A 24,235-nucleotide genomic window follows, 5' to 3' on the forward strand; every position below is an offset into this window, starting at 1 on the left:
TGGTGACAGGAGGCACCAGATCTCAGTGAAGTGTTTTCATAGAACAGAATTTATTTTCATTATGTGCTTCCTTTCATAATGATATTTAATTCCACTATACTCTATTCTGAACTTTCATTAATTGAACCCTGTAAGATTTACAGTCTTTGTGATTTTGGTTCTACATCAATCATGCCAGCTAACAAATTATTATTATTTTTTTTTCTTTTTGAATTTCATCCCCTTCCCCCTCCTCCTTTTTATGTTATGTCAAGACAATGTTAAACTTTCATCATCATGTAACTACTAGTATTCTATAGTTGCTGACATAATGTATGCATTAGTCCATGGTTAGGTTATAGTGTTACATATCACAGTACTATCCCAACCCCAAGAAGCTCAGTGCAACCTTAAAATGATTCTTGACCTTACCATCCATCTTCAGAAACCTACCAGATTTCTAAGCTGTAACAATTAACTGGGATTACATTAGAATTGCTGTAGCATTTGAATATTCACCTGCTACACATTGATGTACTGCATGGTTTAACTGCTCCCACACTGGATTGGTTGCTCTCCAACTGCATTACACTGTGAGAATGTCTGGTGTGTTCCTATACATCGCTGGCTACTGGTAACCTGTAGTGAGCAATATTAGGCCTTCATGTTGTTGTTGTTGTTGTTGTTGTTGTTGTGGTCTTCAGTCCTGAGACTGGTTTGATGCAGCTCTCCATGCTAATCTATCCTGTGCAAGCTCCTTCATCTCCCAGTACCTACTGAAACCTACATCCTTCTGAATCTGTTTAGTGTATTCATCTCTTGGTCTCCCTCTACGATTTTTACCCTCCACGCTGCCCTCCAATGCTAAATTTGTGATCCTTTGATGCCTCAGGACATGTCCCACCAACCGATCCCTTCTTCTAGTCAAGTTGTGCCACAAACTTGTCTTCTCCCCAATCCTATTCAATACCTCCTCATTAGTTACGTGATCTACCCACCTAATCTTCAACATTCTTCTGTAGCACCACATTTCGAAAGCTTCTATTCTCTTCTTGTCCAAACTATTTATTGTCCATGTTTCACTTCCATACATGGCTACACTCCATACAAATATTTCAGAAATGACTTCCTGACCCTTAAATCTATACTTGATGTTAACAAATTTCTCTTCTTCAGAAACGCTTTCCTTGCCATTGCCATTCTACATTTTATATCCTCTCTGCTTCGACCATCATCACTTATTTTGCTCCCCAAATAGCAAAACTCCTTTACTACTTTAAGCGTCTCATTTCCTAATCTAATTCCCTCAGCATCACCCGACTTAATTCGACTACATTCCATTATCCTCGTTTTACTTTTGTTGATGTTCATCTTATATCCTCCTTTCAACACACTGTCCATTCCGTTCAACTGCTCTTCCAAGTCCTTTGCTGCCTCGGACAGAATTACAATGTTATCGGCGAACCTCAAAGTTTTTATTTCTTCTCCCTGGATTTTAATACCTACTCTAAATTTTTGTTTTGTTTCCTTTACTGCTTGCTCAATATACAGATTGAATAACATCAGGGAGAGGCTACAACCCTGTCTCACTCCCTTCCCAACCACTGCTTCCCTTTCATGCCCCTCAACTCTTATAACTGCCATCTGGTTTCTGTACAAATTGTAAATAGCCTTTTGCTCCCTGTATTTTACCCCTGCCACCTTCAGAACTTGAAAGAGAGTATTCCAGTCAACATTGTCAAAAGCTTTCTCTAAGTCTACAAATGCTAGAAACGTAGGTTTGCCTTTCCTTAATCTAGCTTCTAAGATAAGTTGTAGGGTCAGTATTGCCTCACGTGTTCCAACATTTCTACGGAATTCAAACTGATCTTCCCCGAGGTCGGCTTCTACCAGTTTTTCCATTCGTCTGTAAATAATTCGCGTTAGTATTTTGCAGCTGTGGCTTATTAAACTGATAGTTCGGTAATTTTCACATCTGTCAACACCTGCTTTCTTTGGGATTGGAATTATTATATTCTTCTTGAAGTCTGAGGGTATTTCGCCTGTCTCATACATCTTGCTCACCAGATGGTAGAGTTCTGTCAGAACTGGCTCTCCCAAGGCCGTCAGTAGTTCCAATGGAATGTTGTCTACTCCCGGGGCCTTGTTTCGACTCAGGTCTTTCAGTGCTCTGTCAAACTCTTCACGCAGTATCGTATCTCCCAATTCATCTTCATCTACATCCTCTTCCATTTCCATAATATTGTCCTCAAGTACATCGCCCTTGTATAGATCCTCTATATACTCCTTCCACCTTTCTGATTTCCCCTCTTTGCTTAGAACTGGGTTTCCATCTGAGCTCTTGATATTCATACAAGTGGCTCTCTTTTCTCCAAAGGTCTCTTTAATTTTCTTGTAGGCTGTATCTATCTTACCCCTAGTGAGATAAGCCTCTACATCCTTACATTTGCCCTCTAGCCATGCCTGCTTAGCCATTTTGCACTTCCTGTCGATCTCATTTTTGAGACGTTTGTATTCCTTTTTGCCTGCTTCATTTACTGCATTTTTATATTTACTCCTTTCATCAATTAAATCATCCTTTCATCCTTAATCGATGAAAGGCCTTCATGTATCAGACAGCAAATGTTCTTGCTAGATTATGATTCTATTCCAGTCTGTCCAAAACAATAGTGCAGGATGGTCTTGGGAACATCTTCATGACCTTATCAGCAGCCAAGCTGATTGGTGAAAAATAGCTGGAGTCAACCTTCCTCACTCGACATGAACCAAACTTAACAGGATTCGTTGCAGTACTAGACATGTCTACCACTTGTGACTATTATTGCGACAAGGTATCAAGAGTTAATAAGCTATCTCAATATATTGACTGTAGGTTTGCACCTCTATGATCACACAGACAAAATAATTTTGTCTAACAAGCTCAAGGAGCTGGAGACTGGTGCTCCAGATATGTATATAAGATTTTGTGGCTGAAAGGTCTTTCAGTTCGTAAGTTTGACTATACAGTCCACCTGCTATTCACTCTTCACTGAATCAGTGTAGTTACCTGGCATTGTTTGTGCTTAATTTCCCTCATAATAGGGTTAATAATAGGCTGCATACAACAGAGCCTTTTTAAGGTCTAGCTGACAAACGAAGAATGAGATAAGGTTATGAATGAAGTTTTACATGATGGAAGTGTTTACAAACTATATTCAAGTGAACATTTAAGAGACATAATGATGTGTAGTAATATGAAGCTGGACATACACTGGTATGTTGGCTTAACAAGAACGAAGATCGAAATTTAGCTTTGAAAATTTTGACAGTTACACCCGTGATTTTTTTTTTCTTTCCAAAGTTCTTTACAATATAAGGCAAGAAATAGTAAAAAGGCTGATTTGAACAACCTGTCTCCAAATGGAAGGCTCATGAAGTGAAAGCATGCAAATACTGCTGAAACACTTTTGCTACAGATGAGTCCATTTTGTTTTCTGTCTATAGATTATTACTTTGTACAAAATCCTTTTTACACTGTCACACATTTGCTATCAGTTCTGAGCAGAAACAAGATACTGAGATATCTTTTTGTTTCTTATTACTTAGTGCAATCCCATGTCACTCTCTGCAATTTGGACCAATTTTGAAACATTTTTCATGATAAATGAAACTGCTCCAGGTGTAATTGACAGATACTTTATTTGGATAAAATGGTACCCAAGACCCAGGTTTCTCGATGTAAATCTGATCTTCAGGTGCTTGATTGCATATGAGAAAATTGTAGCAGTCATGTAAAAAAAAAGCCAACAAATTTATCAAGTAGCATGTAAGATCTCATGCAGGTGAGGTGAAGAGATTCAAATAAACCAAAACAACACTGGGTAAGCAGGGCCTTATAAGTAACCTACCCATCCCATGTTGTTAAAGGCCAGCAAATCTGGTTAACAGACTGCTGCCCACAGTCTGTTTACCATCGCTGGGCAATCGTGATGAGCGGCAGGCAAGGCACTTATATGGCCCCAGTTACTGGTTGACTCAAACAATATTTTCATGCCTGACTCGCACAAGATATCACATGCTACTTGATAAATTTTTGTGCGACTGGTATGATTTTATTGTACGCAATCAGATGCCCGAAGATGGGATTTACATCCTGAATCCCGGGTTGTGTGTACACTTTTATTCAAATAAAGGATTTGTCAGTTACACTTCCAGCAGTTTCATTCATCATGAAAAATTATAGCAACTGTTATGGATGTCTCGCATAGAGTATATTAATTTTGAAACTGTTCAATGTATTTTTATTAGTAGTTAAATTCCAGACTACAGGATTGTGCATTAATGAATAGTTGCTTGGTGGCATGTTGTTTTTCAGGAAGCACTAACAAGTAAGTATACCCTGAAGCTTAATAAATCCCAAGCCCAAATAATCTAAGGTGGCAATTCAAAGAAAAGGCAGGAGTTATTCCTGTGCATTTTGATGGCCTACTTCAGCAAAGGGTATGACAGTTTTTATAATGTTGTAACCCTAAGAAAACCAGTCCATTCATAAAAGTGTTCTGATAGGTATAACTCTCAGTCGTTAGTCAAACAAACTGCAGAAACGTAATGGTGGTGTTGTTGCTATGGCCTTGCCTTCCTCTCTCTTTCTGATCTTTTTAACTGATGTAGCTGACCACTTGGAAGGGACCTATCATTTAATGAGAATTCAGAACCACAGTGCAACTTAACATGTTGCATGTAAATAAACTTTGCCATAAGTTGTAAGTGAAATAAAAAATCCTAGGACTGACAGGGGTTGAACACTGGTCCTCTGGATCCACAGTCAAACAAACACAGGGTGACAGTGTTGTCATTTGCAGACGGAAAGACAATTTTAACATATGCCATGCTCCAGAAGTTTTCATATTTATTTGAAATAATTGTCAATTGAATCCAACATACTTTCCTACTAGCATGTAGCATCCCTTTACACAGTTATGGTAGCAGCAGTGTGTAGTAGTACAAGAAACAGGTGCTGAAGAGCATTTCTGATCCCTAATCACAGCCCACAAATATGACCATGTAACTCAGAGGAGTGCACATCTTGTTGGATGATGTCCCTAATTGCCCAGGACTGATGAAAACACTTGTCTGTGGAAAGTTCTTCAAACATTTGACAATTTGTAAGTGACATGGATGGTTCGTTGTCTTGCCTAAGGGTGCAGTAGTCGGACATACACATCACTGGACAGTAGGTTTCTGCATAGTTCACTTGCGAGAGATAGTGACAGATGTATCAAACAGCCCATTTCAGCTTATGTAAACACCCCTTACATGTGAAAAATAGTACCTCCATAATCTGCCCTGAATATTCTGTATCGACAAGCAAAAGGCACCAGCATCTGTGTTTTTCACTTCGCTTGTACCTTTTCTCAAAAAGTTCCAATGGGTACCGTGAGACATCTGTCCGTGTGATCGTTTTTCCCCGAGTTTAGGCATTCAGTAGCACAGTTCTTGCACCAATTGGGATACCTGCATTGGGATACGTAGTGAGTAAAGCAATGTGTGCGTGGAGCAATAGTGTCTATCGGGTGATATGACTGTTCATAAATTATTGTTCCCCTGCACTGAATTGAAGACTGATTAGCTGCACTGTGGCCTGTCTATGCACCATTACATTATGCAATAGATGACTGTGACAGCTGGCATCAATACATCGTTGCCCATGTCTGCCGACACACACTAAATGTGATGGCACATGGCAAGCCCATGCCTGCATGGCTTTGTAGTTTCCCATGCACAACACAGCCACAGTTCAGCTGCAATAAAATGCTGTATAATGGTATGTCTTGGCTGTCCTGTATGCAACCATCGTGCTACTAGACATTACAAGGGCTGACAATTTCTCAGTCGCGTATGACAACTATTACATTCTTCTTGTCTCTACCTCAGTTATTCATGAGCATATAACAAGAGATTACAGCTGTGGTATGACTAATCAAATACTTTCACATTAGTCAGCTCTGCAGCAAAATTATGGGGGGTGAAGAATTTCGCTCTACATATCTATCTACACAAGCATATCTGTGTTATATTCGAAGAAACTACTAGGATAAAGAGTAAATTTCATGACAAGTTCTATATGGTGTAAAAGTAGTGACAGTTTTGTGAATGTAAAGATTATTGGGAACAGTGTGCTGAAGATATCCAAATGGGGGCAGAGTGATTTCAGGGCAACACATTCAAGAGACACTCTTGATCTCTCCACCAAATCTCATGGGAGAAATGTGTGCATCACAGCAAAGTGGAGAATTACACATCAAACTATCAGTCCGAAAAACCTTACTTACACCCCTTGAACAAATAAAAATACCATAATTGTTCCGAAATTCATTTATTGTGGTAGTGAAATTCACAGTTCCAGTCACATCTATGAACATTCACATAAAACAACTGTATATTATTTTTTTTAAATTGAGTTGTGTAGCTGTCAGGTGGAGCAGGTGGCTCAAAAAACAACATAGATGTATGATGGAATAGCTAGACCCCTCTCACTGAAAAATAATAAAAAAACATTGTTGGGATACCTATAATTTCAAGCATAAAGCTGTACTTCTCTCAAAAGTTATTCTACGTGTCTGCAAAAAATCAAGAATAATATTTAATCAATGCAAATATTCTCTTCTCTCAGTGATCATAAGTAAGTCACAATATTTACGTGCACAAATAACCATGAGGATTTCAAATTGAAGTACAACAAATGAATCATTCATTAGCCCTGTACTCTTCCAGCCAATTTGAGCTAGATATAAATGCTTATATAAGGTATCTGTGTAAAAACTTGGTTATCTGATATGTCAATCATTTTATGCTTAGTTACACTAAAGATGACATTATTGTCATATATTTTCCTTCACACTTCTCCCGTCATATCAAGTGGCAATCATTCCATATATATGTCTAACTCCAAATCTTTTTCCTTTTGATTCTACATTTCAGGCATGTGTCTGTGGAACAGACTACCCAGAAAGACAATCTGTGAGGAGGTTAAACATTTCTCTTTTACCATTGCTGTAGCTTTCATACTGGTGTATCTCAGCTGTCGTTGGTGAGCAGTAAAGTACTATTTGTCACACTGCACAATCATTTCCAACTTCACTCATCCCAATTTATTTCTGCCATTTCCTTCCTTCCATCTCTGACTAAATTTACTTTAGAGGGAGGGAGAGTGAGTAGGGTAGATGTCCTGTCAAACTGTGTGTTCAGAGGCAAACCATGTGTTTGGACTGTTGAAGGATAGAGGAGGAAACTGGCTCTCTCTTTCAAAGGAAGCCTCCAGCATTTACCTTGTGCTGTACAGGTACACCAAAATTAGTTCATTAAGTGAAATGGTATTTATATGTAATTTCAAATGGTTTGTGGGTCACTGTAGCACAAGAACTTGCCACTGTAGTCACACAGTTGTCAGTATGTGACAGTTTACAAGACACTGCACTTCAAATTCTGCAATTTCAAATCCATAAAAAAATTACTACTGCTTAGAGAATATTCAGTTATAAATACAAAGTTTCTAATAGCATCACTGTCTTCGAGGACACGAAAAGTAGGCAAAAGAATATTTGTTGTATAACATATCACTTCTTTCAATCACAAAATTGGAAATACGGACATACATCAAACAAACAATGATCGAGGGAAAATTTTAGAGCTAATTTCACATGTACATATACAATACCTTATATAGTGAGTAAACATTGTGATTACAAGCATTTTACCCACGGCTTCACCTGCATAAATACTTATTGCACACACATCCTCCTCCTCCCCCTCTCACTGTCCATGTCCTCTTCCTTCCCATCTATCTTGCCAGCTGTGCCCATTCACAAGAGCATATATTGCTTGGAACAGATTCTGATACCACCACTATAACGCACCAATCATGCATGGCGGAACAGACGTCAAGCATTACCAGCCCTTTCCCGCCCCCACCCATATGGGAGCTAATAGTTCTTAGCCCCACTGTACTTCTTTCCAGACAAATAAGTAGTTTGGTTGAAATCGATCCAGCAGTTTAGGTGATGTGGACAACACACACACACCACTTTACAAATTCCAAGCGGTTATCATCATTGCATTAATCACCATTACACTGAATAATTTACAATTTAATCCATTAAGTTTTTGTGTGCTTTTATTTAGTCCACTTCTGTAACTGAGTGTCAGTGTGCCCAACTGCCATAAGGATCTGGGTTAAATTACCAGCACTTACAGATTTTTTGTTTGTGGGAAGACTGAAATGCCGAGGGGCTACTGTAATGAGAAAGAAGTAATAGCTACTGGGTTTGGGACTGATTAGAGTTGGTGTGCTGATCCAGTGTTCCTTAAATATCTCACTTCTTTTCAACACTCTTTCATCCAGCTGTAACATCTTACCTTAAATATGTTGCTGGGCACAAATAAAGGCTCTCTTCTGTGCAGTGCTCTAGGATAATCACAAACAAATATTCTTCAGTCTTGCCTTTCATTGTCAACTTCTTAAACCACTCACAAAGGACCTTACCTTGTTCACAAATTATCCGACTGTTACCACATTCTTGTTAACACACACTTTTATTCTAAGTAAATCTTTCAAACAAAACTGGATTAAATTTTTGGAATGAGTAGACCGTGTTCAAGTAATTATCGAATCTATTTTGATCTCCCTGCAATTTTTGCATCTTGTCCTGTTCTTTGGCTTCCTGTGTGTGTTTGAAAAAGCTGGTGTGTCTGGAAATATATCTGATAAGTTTACTATTCTTATTTATTTCCTCTACGTCATGTACTTCTAGATATTTGGTTTTCCCCCTTAGCTTGTTCTGGTCATTTCCACCGAGTGTGTGTGTGTGTGTGTGTGTGTGTGTGTGTGTGTGTGTGTATTTTTTACCTCCAGTCAGGTCTCTCTCTCGATTTCCCACCACATAATTTTCACATTCACAGATAAGTGTATTTTTCTAAGCCTGAAATATTTATGTCATAAATACTTATATTATAACCTTATTCCTTTCACTTCACTTAAACGATTATCACCTGTAATTAAACTGCAAAGATATCAAAAATGCTTTACTTGGTTCCTTTCAGTTCATCAAGTTATCACCTTGCCATTGTCTCATACACTTGCAAACTGCTATTACTCTTGGTTTCTTCTCACTTGGTTTCAATTCTCTCTTATTTTGTGCATCACAGAGCTCCTGTTGGTTTCATTTCCCAATTGGATTTATTTCCTTTTGTTTCCTCTTTCATTGAAACCTAGCCATATCTCTGTCCTGACTTTAGTCTCCTTTGCTACCCCATTTACAATTATGTTTCTGTAGAACATAAATTTTTCTTCTATCCTTTCAGTGTAGCCCAAATATATTCTTAATGGTAAAAACAGCTCTCCATTCATAATTAACCAAACCAATGAAACTTCCTACAGCGGCACATGTAAGACCACCTGTTGCTCTTGTTCCAATAACTAAAATACCAAAATGGTCTACTCCATCCTGCTAACTAACTTTTCATTTTATCTATCTAGGAGGGTGCAGTAGAACTTGTATTCAATGATTAGGCAAGAAAATAATTTCTAACAAATGTACAGTTTTATTACAAAAGCAAGACCAGTCGGATATTATGTCATGCCGTCACACAGCATCGAATTATAAGAATTCGTAATGAGAGAACCATTTATATAGTTTTGTTAGGAAACTTGAGCGCTATAGACAGAGTTGTAACTACAAAATGTTGAACTCAATACAGAAAATTTGAGACACCATCTGTGCTGCTGTTATTGCTATTGCTGTACTTACCATGTGATTGGGTGAGGAGGGAGCTGCTCCTTTGCAATTTGTTCTTGGACGTGGTGGGATGATTAGCAGTGAGGATATGACATGGGAAATCTGTCTGCAGACTAGTTTCGATAGATAATACCTATCTGTGAAGGCCTTCGTAAGACCTATAGCAAACTGGGCATGGGAATTCTTGTCACTGCAGATGCGCCGTTGGTTGTTAGCTAAACAATATGGGAGTAATTTTTTTGTGAGGGATAACAGCTGTCAGAATGCAAATACTCTTGATGGTTAGTGGATTATTGTAGGAACAAAAGGGGCACATTGGGCTGAGGACAACCGGGCGAAGCAAATGAGAGATGTGTTGAAGCTGTGGAGAAATGAGGGTAAGAGGTCTTGGCCCTGGGTCCAGATAGTGAAAATATCATAAATGAGCAGCTACTCACCATAAAGATGACATGTTGAGGTGCAGACAGGCACAACAAAAACACTGTTACACACCGACCTTTCGACAGGCTGGCCAGAGAGAGCGCCATTTGTGATTGAGGTGTGCTTGCTTGTCTTGAGGGTGGGTCTTTTACTTTCTTTTCTGAAGAAGGCTTTGGCCAAAAGCTCACTGTGTAAGAGTCTTTTCATTGTCCATGTCTGCAACTCGACATGTCATCCCACAGTAGCAGTCTATCCTTTTCGTAGTAGTTGATATTCAAACCTGGACTTTCCATTGTTTGATATTACCTAGACATATGAGGAATGAGATTGGAGTTGGAAGGGTACTTGGTGTGTGTGTGTGTGTGTGTGTGTGTGTGTGATCGTGGCAAGGCCAAATGCTTAGGGGACACTGTATAGGGACATCCCAACCACAATAACCCGGTCAACCATTATGCCACACCCACTCCCAAACCCCTTACCACATGTGTCTATATATACCTGTGGAAGACAAGACCTAACCAATTAACCCAACCAGCACAGCCTACTCTTGTCCTGTCACAGGCTTATCCTCTCCCACCCAGAGTTTGGGCCACCTGTGAAAGCAGACATGTCATACACCAGCTTTGCTGCAATTTCTAATCAGCATTTTACGCAGGCATGACCATCAACAGGGTGTATACGTGGACAAGGAAAAGAAATTCCCGGTTAAAAATACACTTTCTCCCGGGTGACAGTATATTTTCCCTTATCAGCCCTTTGAATGGTTATGGTTTTATACACGGGCGTACAATTTCCCGGCACTTCAGAAAACGAAACTCAGGGAAAAATATATGTTTTGGAAATATCTTTGATGTGCAACATGTACGCTACGTATTTTCGTATTACGAAAGTATACATTGGAATTCCAGATTTCAATGTACTTTTGTAAGCCGTTCGTAGCTCATGTAACGTGATCTCGCCAGCTGATGACAGCGGATATTCAGAGCATAGGACAGTGATGTAGTCAGCCAACAGCAACATCACTGGTAAGTAGCATGAACACATAAACAGGGAAAGTTAATAGTTTAAATTAATATACATAGTGTTGCTACAAGAAAAGCAAAGCTTTCGCATATAATATTGGTCTCAAGCTGCAAGAGAAGCTTAGCTTTCACATAGGCTGTTGATCTTTTTGGCGCGTGTTACACTTTAAGATATATCACACAAATGTGCCAGTAAAATTTTTAATGATGACATAAATGTCTGATCTTCAGGGTTCAAAATTATTCTAAATGGCTCGTCATCAACGAGTTGATTTTTAAATGAGAGTCAAACACTCTGTGATTTAATAAATTCATGGTACATTCTTGCACAAATTTCAACTTACGTAAAAGGATATTTACTTTGAAAGTAACGCTTTTCAAATCACTATTCACAATATTTTCCTGCGACCTGTTAGAAATAGGTTCATTTCAGCAGTTGCCAGAGAGCGCAGATAACAGGCGACACCGTGCTTGGGTAGCTATCATGACGTAGGAAGCCCGTATGTACGTACGTGGAAAACACTGAAAGATCATACATTATGTCAAAAGAAACAAGACATCAGAGGATACTGCAAGAGCATCGGAATTTCATGAACGATATTTAAAGTGCATACTTAAAGGGCACATTCGTATGTCCAGATTCCCAATAAAGTAGACCTCGACCTGATATTAAGCTTTTCAGTGTGGTTTTCGGGATGTAAATTTTCTTGGAGCACCAGTACTGTATTATATCATGTTTGGTTCTCTATTATGGCATAGTGCCATACGTGCTAGAAAACGAAAACGTGCACTTGCAATGCAGTGAACAGTTGAAACTAGCCAGTACTGTAGAATTAAACATTTTGTTTCAAATACATTGACTGCCTCTGCAGAAAAAGTTAACAAAAGTCAAATTTCTTTAGCAAACAGACAAAAATAAATTCTTTGTTCCACAAGGCGATTAATGCTTGACTGTCAGAAGGGTGGAAATAAAATAAAATCTGAAACTAATGACATATTTCAGCCTTCCTATGTGAATGTGTTTTAATTCACTTGAGAGCTCCCGGCCACATATATCCATTTTGTTTTCATTTGACGTGAGAGTAAACGAAGGGGAAACAGCAAAATCGCTAAATGTAAACACGGGTCATGTGGAGACTACCCACTATAACTCAAGACTGCTCTGCGCATCAGCCCCGGATCTACGACACTTGCGAACTGGGTCAATGCTAAAAAAAATTGAATTTTCAAAATATGTTCATCTTGTAGTGCACATCTTTCTGAAAAGTCTGAAACATGAAACATATGTATTCGAGGAAATGTAAGACATATTATTTGGTCTTAAGTAGGCCAGAGTGCAGGGCCACGACTCTTCATAAAGCATTTTTCTATCGCACGGCCAAACTATATTCAGGAGAGTGGAAACTGAAATGTCCTGTGGTAGCTCTCCTTCTCCCAGTCGGCCGGTTTGACAGCCTGTCCCTCTTTAAAAAAATCTCACAATTAATAGCGGATGGGATTACTTGTAATCGAGAGAGCAAGAACTCTTCACAAAATCTGAACTCTTTATTGCCTATTACTGAATAACTTGCTGTTTTGTGTGACATAAAATTAAATATAGGATATACAAAACCAATACTGACAAGAGATAAACAAGAAATTACACATTTCTTCAAACCTCAGCACCTAGCATTTTCTCTCTCTAATCTTGCTACAGCTTTACATGGCGTGCTTTCCTTTCTGCGAAAGAATCTATTACCTCATCAAAGTTCGTCAAATGTTTTGCTAAATGAAAAATCGAAATGTCGTTATCTAATAGTGAAAAAGCTATTAATACAAATAATACCCAAGACTGGTGTGGTTTCTTGATCTGATTACGTCTATTTTGTCACTGTCTGCTAGATAAAACAAAATAGGCCTTTCTAATATGGCAGCAATTTTGTAACACACCAAATAAACGAGACTGTTTTGGCACAAATGGCCACTTTTATAACACGGCAGAATGTAATCCAATAAGTACCAATATCAAATGCCTATTAGGCCTACTACAAGCAAAAAGCTTTATGTTAGTAAATAGTTTCACATTTCATTCGTACGCACCAGCTTCTCAAGCAAGAGATCGAAAAGTAGTATTACGAAATTTTTATATAAATTTGGAATTGTCTTATTCTTCCATAATTTGTGTGATGTTCCCATTTCTTCTCCTTTCTCATTCCAACAAACAATCTTGTCATCGCCAATTCTGTACCTATTGCTGCCACTGTCAACATTTGTTCGCCAATTAACTTCATTAACCCTGCCAGAACCACAGGTTTAGTTATCCCATGATTATTTTCCGGTTAGACATTATTACGTGTTCGAACAACACGTTTTCCGTGTTACTTCCAGAATAGAACTTACGTGGCTGCTAGCCGGGGACTGTACTACTGGTCCTTACTAGTGTTGCGATCTGGCCAAAAATTTTTTGTCAAAATTTCATTTTCTTGAATACACCTAGAAGATAATACGTAACCTTTCTCACCTGTTATTCTTGTAAGTCGTTTATTTCCATTCTGGTAGTCTGAATCTATGGATTTCACTAGTAATAATAACAACGCTGATCATTCGCAAACCCAATCAACCACATAATCAGACAGCGATTGGCATTCATCCGTTCGGCTTTTCTCCCTCAGCTCGTATAGCCCCATCCCCTTTTGTCTGCAAAAAGTTTATTTCCAGATGTGACGAGGGTTCTCCTGACAGACATCACTTACACTATGCATGCATTCAAAAGTCAACTTATGATTCATTCAGAAATCAACTTAAAATGTGTTCAAAAATATTCAAAAACTAACAGGGAAGCGTTTCAAAGTCATATGAATAATCAATAGACAAATGTGCGCTGGATGCTAGGCGCTTTGTGAAAAAGTTTTCTTCCTTAAGAGTACCAATTTGGCACCCCCTATTCCCGGTACATTGGAGGCAATTTGTTGTTATGAAGCACTGTGTAGTCTTCCTAAAGTCTTTGACACATTTTCAATTGCAATTTAAGTTATTTTTATTTTTCTCTCTTGTTTATGTTGTATTGTTGAAGTATTATTCTGCAGTTGCGAGATACAGTAATATCCTTTGTTAGATTATCGGTTCTTACCACTCAAAATTACAAACATCTAACTGAAAACTAAAACAACAAAAATTCCCGGGATTCTAAAAATATCCCGGGTTTTTCTCGGACGAAAAAATTCCTGAGTTTTTCCCGGATCTCCCAGGTCGTATACACCCTGGTCAACCAACTGTCCACCCAAATGAATGGCCACTGCCAAACTGTGACCAAGATCAGACTCTGATCACCCAGTGCCAGAAAACACTTCTGAGCAAAACATACTTGATTTCAATTGCAGTTTCACAATCTGGAACATTTGGATTCTTTCTCCCAGCACAAGCATTGCTAAAATATGTAGATGGAAGTTCAACCCAGCTCCCCAGTCTACCTGCCCAACTGCAGTCGTATCACTGAGTATTCTGTGACACAATGTGGTACAAGTGTGTGTGTGTGTGTGTGTGTGTGTGTGTGTGTGTGTGTGTGTGTGTGTGTGTGTGTGCACGCGCGCGCCCACACACTAGCACAGAAAATGATTAGTACAAAAGCTGTCAAGTCTTTTTACAAAAGATGGAGGAAAAATTCCAGAATAAATACACATCAGATAATAACCAAGTGACTATTCAGGAATTATGACAAGCAGCAGCAAGTTAACAAGATGTAGAGAAAAATTTTTAATTTTCTTTTTCCACTGGAATGTAATGACACTTCCCACTATCTCTCAAAAATTGTTTGGGGAGGTATCGGCAGTGATGTAGCTCATAGGGATGGGAGTAAATAAATACAATGTGTGGCTGTAAATAAACAGGCAGTGTCGTTTGATTGGAATTCGAACATAATGAACTTTTAATAGATTATTAATATTTTATGACTGAGTGAGCGTTAATATGTACTGTAACTCAACATAATGTATGACCACGGATATCAGCTAATGTACAATGCGTAGTAGTAAATTTTCTGTTCCTAGTTTTAGATAAAAATTTGAATTTTCTCTTTCTGTTGCATTATAAATGTTCAAAGTAAATAGTGTTAAACTGAAAACAAGAAACACTCCATGACAGTACAATTTTTAATGTATACCACATGTGCACATCACATACTAGTATATACTGGAAAAGGAACAGATCTTCTGAAAAGCCAAATTATACTGAAATCATATATTTATTTACTCTTAAATATCCTACATAAATCTGTTCTTAGAATTAATGCAAGACAACATAAAACAAAAATTTATAAAAAATATAGAAATTAAAATTTTTCTTTTGTCATAATAGTAGCTGTACATTATATACATATGCATGTCATGCAAAAGCTGATAAATTGCACAGCTCTTCGATGTATAAATTTTACAACATTTGGGTTACTTTGCTGTGAAATAATTGTTATGTCTCTGCTGTCAAGTTCATTTACAAAGTACCCCCCCCCCCCTCTCTCTCTTTCTCACACACACACACACACACACACACACACACAAACAAATGTAGTTTTACTACAAGTACAAAAGTGTTAATCACATATTAAGATGACATAACATCTGTTTAGTCAAACCTCCACAAGTCACAGAAAACTGCAATGAAGCAGTAGGTCATTACTAGTGGGTTATATAATTCATTACAAACAATTGCACTTACCAATAAATAGTTTTATGAAGCATTAAACATTTATTTACAAATACAAATAATAACTCTACAATTACAAGTTGTTCTAGCAATGTGCTGATATTTACTGAAATCCCAGCTAGCAGGGCAAAATTACAAGCAACAACAAGTTTTAACTTCACTGAAAGACATGGCCGGATAAAGTCTACCTAAAAATATAAAAAAAGAAGAAAGGAAACTGCCACAAGGTAATCTCATTCACTAGATCCCACTTTGCCTATCAGTTCATCACATATCGCTGTAAGTTCTTGGTTTTCCTTAATCTTTTGCTCCAGCATTTCTTCGAGTGAACTTGCTTTGATTTCAGCTTTCTTTAACATGGCATGCAACTTCGCACTTTCTGCCTGATGACTGCGGCGTAATGACTCGAGTTCCTGATTAGCACTGTGAAAATGTCAGAAAAATGCAGATCAAGAACCACTTTAAAACAATATGACGTTTATAAAACAGTATATGTTGCATCTAGCACTTCCTGGACACTGAAAGCAACTGTCACATAAAGCATAATTTGTCAAGTTAATAAAATCCCCAAAAGTAGTACCTCTGAACAGCAGGCTTGCTTCTGACATTCTGTTCACTAACAGCAGCATGCATTTCAATGAGATAGTAGCACAAGCCTACGCAGATGAACCTTTGCTTTGGTTCTAAGAGCAGGGAGGGGAACTTTTTTCATCTAGTATTCGTATTCATCATTTTTTAACACATAAATGGGTGTGATACTGATTCCCCTAACCAACAAGTTTGTGGTGTTGTGCTTTCACTGAAACTTAAACAGGCAGTGGGACTCACTTCACTTCACCTGTTTGGTGGAAACCTGCTTTGTCCTGTATCAAGGAGGAGGCAAACACAAATGGGTAGGTTCTAGTTCACATATTCAGCTATTAACGGTATCCTTATAGAAATGGCAGCAAATGATGGAGGGAGAGAACTAGATTCACTCAGTGTGTATGCCTGGGGGCCTCATTCAACATGTTGAAGTGGCTATTCTGGCACACGCTGAAACTATCAATGCCAGTCTGGTCTCTGAGGTCATACTTTGATCGTTCCAGCAACAGGCAGATAAAGCTGAGAAGCTTTACACAGCTTGCACACAGCTCACAATTTGCAGCACTGTCCCCAAACCTGATCATAATTCCATATTTTGAGTTGAGTGGAAGAACTGAACCAGAGACTTTAAGGATTCTGTGGCAAGCTAAGCTGCAACTTCATTAGGTGACTCTTCATTCAGTCCACATCCTGACAGCTGTAGGAGGCCCTGAAGTATATGTGTAAGATTCAAAAGAATGTTCAATGTCCCCTACAGGCAAAAGAATGAATCTCCTAGTAGTTAACTGCCGAAGCATTTGCAACAGAGTGCCAGAATTTGAAAGTGTTCCTGAAGAGCAGTGAAGCTCACATAATCCGGGTACAGAAAGCTGTTTGAAACCTGAAATTGATGGCAGTGAGATTCTTGGGAGGTGCGAGGTATGGAACGTTAAGTGTCTGTAAGAATAACTTCTGTAACACGAATGGCCTGATGTCGCTAGAGATGAAAACAGCTTGGGCAAACTTCCAGCGGCTCGTGCGCATCGATGGCAGTTGTGGCTGCATTCGTAGGACACATGGAAAATGGTCACTCGAGTGTGTTCGGGGGCAGCTTCTGCCACCAGCGATCGGCCAGTTGATTGGCCGCCAGCAGTGCGCCTTGGCAACACTGATGACGGCCGAGGGCGGTTACTGCCAGGTGGCGCTGTAGATGAGACATGCCGTGGCGGAGAAGGAGAGGAACATGGTTTCTTATGAGCCTTCTTGGGAACAGGACGTTGAGGTGAGGGAGGAATCGATGGTTGTGAAGTTGGGGTATGTAAAAAATCTTCGCAAGTAGGCTCGTTTTTGTAAGTCCGGGTGTCTGATTTCGGGACTCGTGATTTAGCAGAAGCCGATGAAGGGTGAGCCGTAGAGTGAGCAGGTGATAGTGGGGAGGTTGAACGGGTGAGCTTTGCACTGGCCGATCTGACGACTGTAGCACTAAAGGTGAGATCACAAGTCTGCGTGGCTGCCTCCTTAACAGACCTTGGAGATGCAAGGACAGTGCTATATTTACCTGGTGGAGGCACAGTGGGCTTTCGACTTGCAAATAACTTACAAGCAGCAAATGTAGACACCTTTTTTTCACTCTGATTTCCTGAATAAGCCATTCAGCTTTGAAAATGGGGCAAACTCTAGAGGAAGCAGGGTGGTCACCCATACAGTTGGTGCAACGAGGGGATGGAGGTGGACAAGCACCCTCAAGAGCATCCGTGCCACACGTAACCCATATGACCGGATTGGAACACTACTGGCTGGTATGATTAAACCACTGACACCGAAAGCAACGCGTAGGGTTGGGGATGTAAGGGCGAACTGAAATTATCTCATAGCCCGCTTTAATGTTCAATGGAAGATGAACTCTGTCAAATGTCTAGAAGATAGTACGGGTTGGTACCAAGTCCTTGTCAACCCTTTTCATGACTATGTACAGCCATTACGCCCTGGTCAGACAGGTAGTTTTGAATTTCCTCACTGGGCAATCCATTGAGTGAGCGTGTATGAACCACCCCGTGTGATGAATTTAAAGTACAGTGCGCTTCTACCCAGACAGGGAAGGTGTGTAGCAGTGAAGTTCGCAGCAATTTTTGTGCCTGGATGGCATTGACTGTTTCCAACAAGAAGGTGTCATTTTGTAATAAGGAACAAGACTTTACATGTCCTGCAATTGCATCGACACCTTTCTGAACAATGAAAGGGTTGACTGTGGAGAAGTCTTGACCTTTGTCTGACCGAGAAACAACAAGGAACTGTGGCACTGATGGAAGAAATGTCCGTGGCCGAGACTCATCTAACTTTCGCTTGTGAGCAGAAATTGTAGACATAGAGGAAACCATTGCGGAAGTATCCCCCACGATTACCGGCGTCTCCGATGACGTGCTCCTTCCTTGTGGGGCCCTCTCTGAGGGCACTCCCGCCTTAGGTGATTGTTCACACCTCAGGTCACACCTCCTGAGAAACAGACGGAGGGACCCATTGGCACGCTCAAAAGGTACCGGCTCGGGTAATCACCCCTCCCTGGGACTGGCCGTTACCATGGAGTACGTATGTGTCCTACCTGTCTACCTGGGGCTGGGAATTACGCGTTACCCTGTCACCGGCTACGTGTGGGTCGGCCTTCAGACACGCTCACGGAGGAAAGAATGAGAAAGGGAGGAACAAAGAAATGGAAAGAAGAGAGGTCTTAAATGCCGCAGCGGAGAAGAGGGTAAAGAGAAGAGGCAAGAAAAGAGAAGGACAAAGGGAGGACAGAGACTTTCCAGCATAGAAAGCAAAGAAGACAGACTGCCTTACAGTTACAAGCGCCCGTCTCTGGGTGTTTTAATGAAACATACTCCCACAGGGGGAGAAGGGGAAGGATGTGGAAAAGGAAGGTATGCAGTCTGGAAATCAAAGAAAGCTGCACTTGCTCGGGGTCCCGTGCTCGCGACGCACGTATCCACAAAAGAGTTGCGGACCCCCTGGGGGTCTAGTTAGTGTGATGAATGGTAGCTAGCTCTGAATGTAGAAAAATGGAAGTTAATGCAGATGAGTTGGGAAAACAAACCCATGATGTTCGAATACAGTATTAGTAGGGTGTGCTCGGCACAGTTGTGTCCATTAGATATTTAGGCATAACACTGCACAGCAATATGGAATGGAATGACCATATAAGGACCATGGTTGGGAATGTGAATGGTCTACTTCCGTTTATTGGGAGAATCTTAGGAAAGTAGTTAATCCGTACAGGAGACCATATATAGGACACGGGTGTGACCCAGTGTTGAATACTGATTGAGTGTTTGGGATCTGCAACAGGTTGGGTTAAAGGAAGACATAAAAGCAATTCAGAGGTGGGTTGCTAGATTTGTTACCAATAGGTTCAAACAACATGCAAGTATTACGAGAATGGTACAGGAACTTGAATGGAAATCATTGGAGGGAAGGAGATGTTCTTTTTGAGGAGCACTACTGAGACATTTGAGACTGACTGCAGAATGATTCTGCTGCTGCTAATGTACATTTTGTGGAAGGGTCATAAAGATCAGAGAGATTAGGGCTCATATGGGCACATTAAGATAGTCATTTTTTCCTCATTCTATCTGTGAATGGAACAGAAAAGGAATGACTAGTAATGGTGAAAGGTACCCTCCGCCACGCTTGAGGAGTACGTACATACATACATATCACAGATTCCTCGAGCAAAAAACCTTTCCCAGGAGTTGCAGGAAAGCACAGGTCATACCCGTCAACAAGGGTAGTAGGGGTGATCCACGAAACTACCATCCAATATCCCTGACATCGATTTGTCATCTCGAAGACATACATATGTACAACTTGATATTTAATTTCTTACAAATTTATTTAAGTGCTGTAGACCTTTCAGCTGAAACAATGGGACATTTAAATAAACAGGAAATAACTGATAATTTATGGAACTGTAGTTCGAGTGATGGTAGTTGTGTCATAAGAAGTAACAACAAATATGCATTCCTAGCCCAAAGTAGCCACATATTGCAACAGTTTTTAGTAACAAAGTTTCACTAAAACAAGTGGGGAAAAATAATTAAATTTAAGCAGCATACAAAGTTACTCCCATTTTGCAAAATCTGAATGTGAATTTGGGGGGGGGGGGGGGGGGGATTTTACACAAAGAAAGAACCATGTGGAGGGGGGAAGGTGAAACAAAACCAATGTGAAACTTTTACAATTGCAAATCTACGAGACTGGGTCCTCCGAACCACAAATGAAACGCAAACTGGTAATTTCCTGGCTTCTTCAAACTTGTTAACACTTTGGAGACAAAGCCCGAGGATAGTTTGGGCAGTATTTTTGTGTTAAAATTAAAAAGACTGTGCCCGAGTACAGGTTGGGCTGCAATTTTATCGATGCGCAAGTCACGTATGCTTGAAAATTGGACTAATTTTTTATGAGAACAATGTATGGATTTCTTGTTACATGCCACTTGGTTGGTGTGGCTATAAATTGTCAATTTGTTGAATTATTTAGAAATAAAACTTAGTGAACATAACAGCTACTGTCTCAAATGGTGGAGCCAGTATGAGCACACTGATATAATTTTGTACATATTCTCATTAGAACTTGCAGTATTTTTGCAGCAAATGTGTCATTTTTATTGAAAGAGCAAGAAATTGCTCAATAACTCACTTCATACTTTTTTCTTGAGAAGATAACTATCCATTCATTATTTTGAAATTTGCAATCTATCAATGAACTAAAGTAAATATGAAAAATAACTCTTGAATCATGAGCCTTTTTTAAATTATGTATTACCTCTTGATGATACATCAGTTACATAGGTGCTAGAAATGCTTTAAATAATGGAATAAATGGCTGGTTTCCTAGGTCCAAAATACTTCCAAGTGGCTTGTCTTCAAAGTGTTAAAAGTCATGCATCATAGGAAGTTGTAAAATTACCAAGTTTATTAGACATAAACATTAAAAGAACTGTATGCAAACAGCACTTCATCATTTCGCAGTGGATAAGAAGGTTAATGCGCAATCAATGAATGTTACAACACATTATTCATATTCAATAATGCCATTGACACGTGTATTACTATTTCCACCTCTACATATATGACTTCAGGAATATCACTGCAAATTAGGATAAAAAATTAAGAATGGACTTTCTTGCAAAGATCATACAGAAGAAATACTAAAATAAGAGAAAATGGAGTAATTATCAACATTTTATTCTAAATCTCTTTATCAGTTGGATGTAAGTTCTATTGCATAGTACAGTAGTTGCTGTGTAGCAGAACTTTCATGGCATAATTAGGTTGTATCAACCCATTGCCCAGGGTTTGCTTGACTGCAGTAAACACAATCTTTGGGGAGGCTTCGTACTTGAACAATCTTCGCAAGACTGATGGAAGCAGTTGGGGTGCACTGCACTTGCTCCTGTGTATTCTGCTGGTGAATATCGCATTCCTTGGCGGGGAAACAGCACACCTACAACAAAGATTGATGTGCAGCTTAATGAAGCCACGTGTGTTATCACTGGGACTGTCAGAATACCCCCACTCAGTAGTTACCTGTCCCAACTAATACTGTTCTCCACAAGATCTGAGGAGGAAAGCAGCTAAGATAAACTTGCTCAACAAGATCACATCTCATAAAAACTCTCCCTTGCACGATGTCCTGCAAAAGCCACCAGCAACTCATCCAAGTAAACGATCTTGGATTGATTCTTTCAACCGATGACACTGCCAGAATAAATATTCACCCAGAAATGCTCACCTGGTTCAAGATACAACAAAAGAAGGCTGATGGATTCCAACTACCATGTCACACCTGCTCGAGGCTTAACCACATCAGGATGGGTGAATTGAGATGTGGTTACACTTTGCAGAAGTGGACTTGACAGACAGCAGAGTGGAGGAGCAAACAAAAGAACACGTCGTCGAGGAGTGTCCACTGAGCATTTGATGGTGATCTGAGGACACTACGCCAAATGACAGTGCTCTAGAGTGGTGGTCACGTTTGGACATTTCCATTTGATTGCTAATACTTTTGTGTAGTTGTTAACACCATACGATAAATATATCAATAAATAATCAGTTGCAGAGCAAAATTCATTCGCTTTGTGGGATTATTGACTTGGACATATCATCATCTTCCTCTTTCAGCCCAACAATAGATTACTATTGTTGAAATGAAGATATTATCCAGGACAACTAATATGACTCAACAAAATTTCCAATAGCTATTTGTCAGATCAGATTCATCCGCATATCAGCATTTTTGCACTTCAGTCACAGCCATGGCTTACAAATTTGATCACATACACTCCTGGAAATTGAAATAAGAACACCGTGAATTCATTGTCCCAGGAAGGGGAAACTTTATTGACACATTCCTGGGGTCAGATACATCACATGATCACACTGACAGAACCACACGCACATAGACACAGGCAACAGAGCATGCACAATGTCGGCACTAGTACAGTGTATATCCACCTTTCGCAGCAATGCAGGCTGCTATTCTCCCATGGAGACGATCGTAGAGATGCTGGATGTAGTCCTGTGGAACGGCTTGCCATGCCGTTTCCACCTGGCGCCTCAGTTGGACCAGCGTTCGTGCTGGACGTGCAGACCGCGTGAGGCGACGCTTCATCCAGTCCCAAACATGCTCAATGGGGGACAGATCCGGAGATCTTGCTGGCCAGGGTAGTTGACTTACACCTTCTAGAGCACGTTGGGTGGCACGGGATACATGCGGACGTGCATTGTCCTGTTGGAACAGCAAGTTCCCTTGCCGGTCTAGGAATGGTAGAACTATGGGTTCGATGACGGTTTGGATGTACCGTGCACTATTCAGTGTCCCCTCGACGATCACCAGTGGTGTACAGCCAGTGCAGGAGATCGCTCCCCACACCATGATGCCGGGTGTTGGCCCTGTGTGCCTCGGTCGTATGCAGTCCTGATTGTGGCGCTCACCTGCACGGCGCCAAACACGCATACGACCATCATTGGCACCAAGGCAGAAGCGACTCTCATCGCTGAAGACGACACGTCTCCATTCGTCCCTCCATTCACGCCTGTCGCGACACCACTGGAGGCGGGCTGCACGATGTTGGGGCGTGAGCGGAAGACGGCCTAACGGTGTGCGGGACCGTAGCCCAGCTTCATGGAGACGGTTGCGAATGGTCCTCGCCGATACCCCAGGAGCAACAGTGTCCCTAATTTGCTGGGAAGTGGCGGTGCGGTCCCCTACGGCACTGCGTAGGATCCTACGGTCTTGGCGTGCATCCGTGCGTCGCTGCGGTCCGGTCCCAGGTCGACGGGCACGTGCACCTTCCGCCGACCGCTGGCGACAACATCGATGTACTGTGGAGACCTCACGCCCCACGTGTTGAGCAATTCGGCGGTACGTCCACTCGGCCTCCCGCATGCCCACCTATACGCCCTCGCTCAAAGTCCGTCAACTGCACATACGGTTCACGTCCACGCTGTCGCGGCATGCTACCAGTGTTAAAGACTGCGATGGAGCTCCGTATGCCACGGCAAACTGGCTGACACTGACGGCGGCGGTGCACAAATGCTGCGCAGCTAGCGCCATTCGACGGCCAACACCGCGGTTCCTGGTGTGTCCGCTGTGCCGTGCGTGTGATCATTGCTTGTACAGCCCTCTCGCAGCGTCCGGAGCAAGTATGGTGGGTCTGACACACCGGTGTCAATGTGTTCTTTTTTCCATTTCCAGGAGTGTATATAGAACAACAACTAGGACCATTTCCTACCCCCTACAAATTTG

The 24,235-nt window shown here is 40.6% G+C and overlaps 1 protein-coding gene across 1 annotated transcript in view; it reads right to left on the reverse strand.

Moving 5' to 3' along the window:
• Window positions 1-15,893: 15,893 nt before the first annotated feature.
• Window positions 15,894-24,235, reverse strand: part of LOC126188930 (uncharacterized) — a 200,897-nt gene continuing 192,555 nt past the window's right edge. The window contains exon 13 of the mRNA XM_049930651.1: window positions 15,894-16,294. Coding sequence (XP_049786608.1) covers window positions 16,105-16,294 — 190 coding nt within the window. The 3' untranslated portion in view covers window positions 15,894-16,104. The remainder of the gene's footprint in view (window positions 16,295-24,235) is intronic.

This window comes from Schistocerca cancellata, chromosome 5 (genome assembly GCF_023864275.1).
Source record: "Schistocerca cancellata isolate TAMUIC-IGC-003103 chromosome 5, iqSchCanc2.1, whole genome shotgun sequence".
In the NCBI taxonomy this organism is placed as follows: domain Eukaryota; kingdom Metazoa; phylum Arthropoda; class Insecta; order Orthoptera; family Acrididae; genus Schistocerca; species Schistocerca cancellata.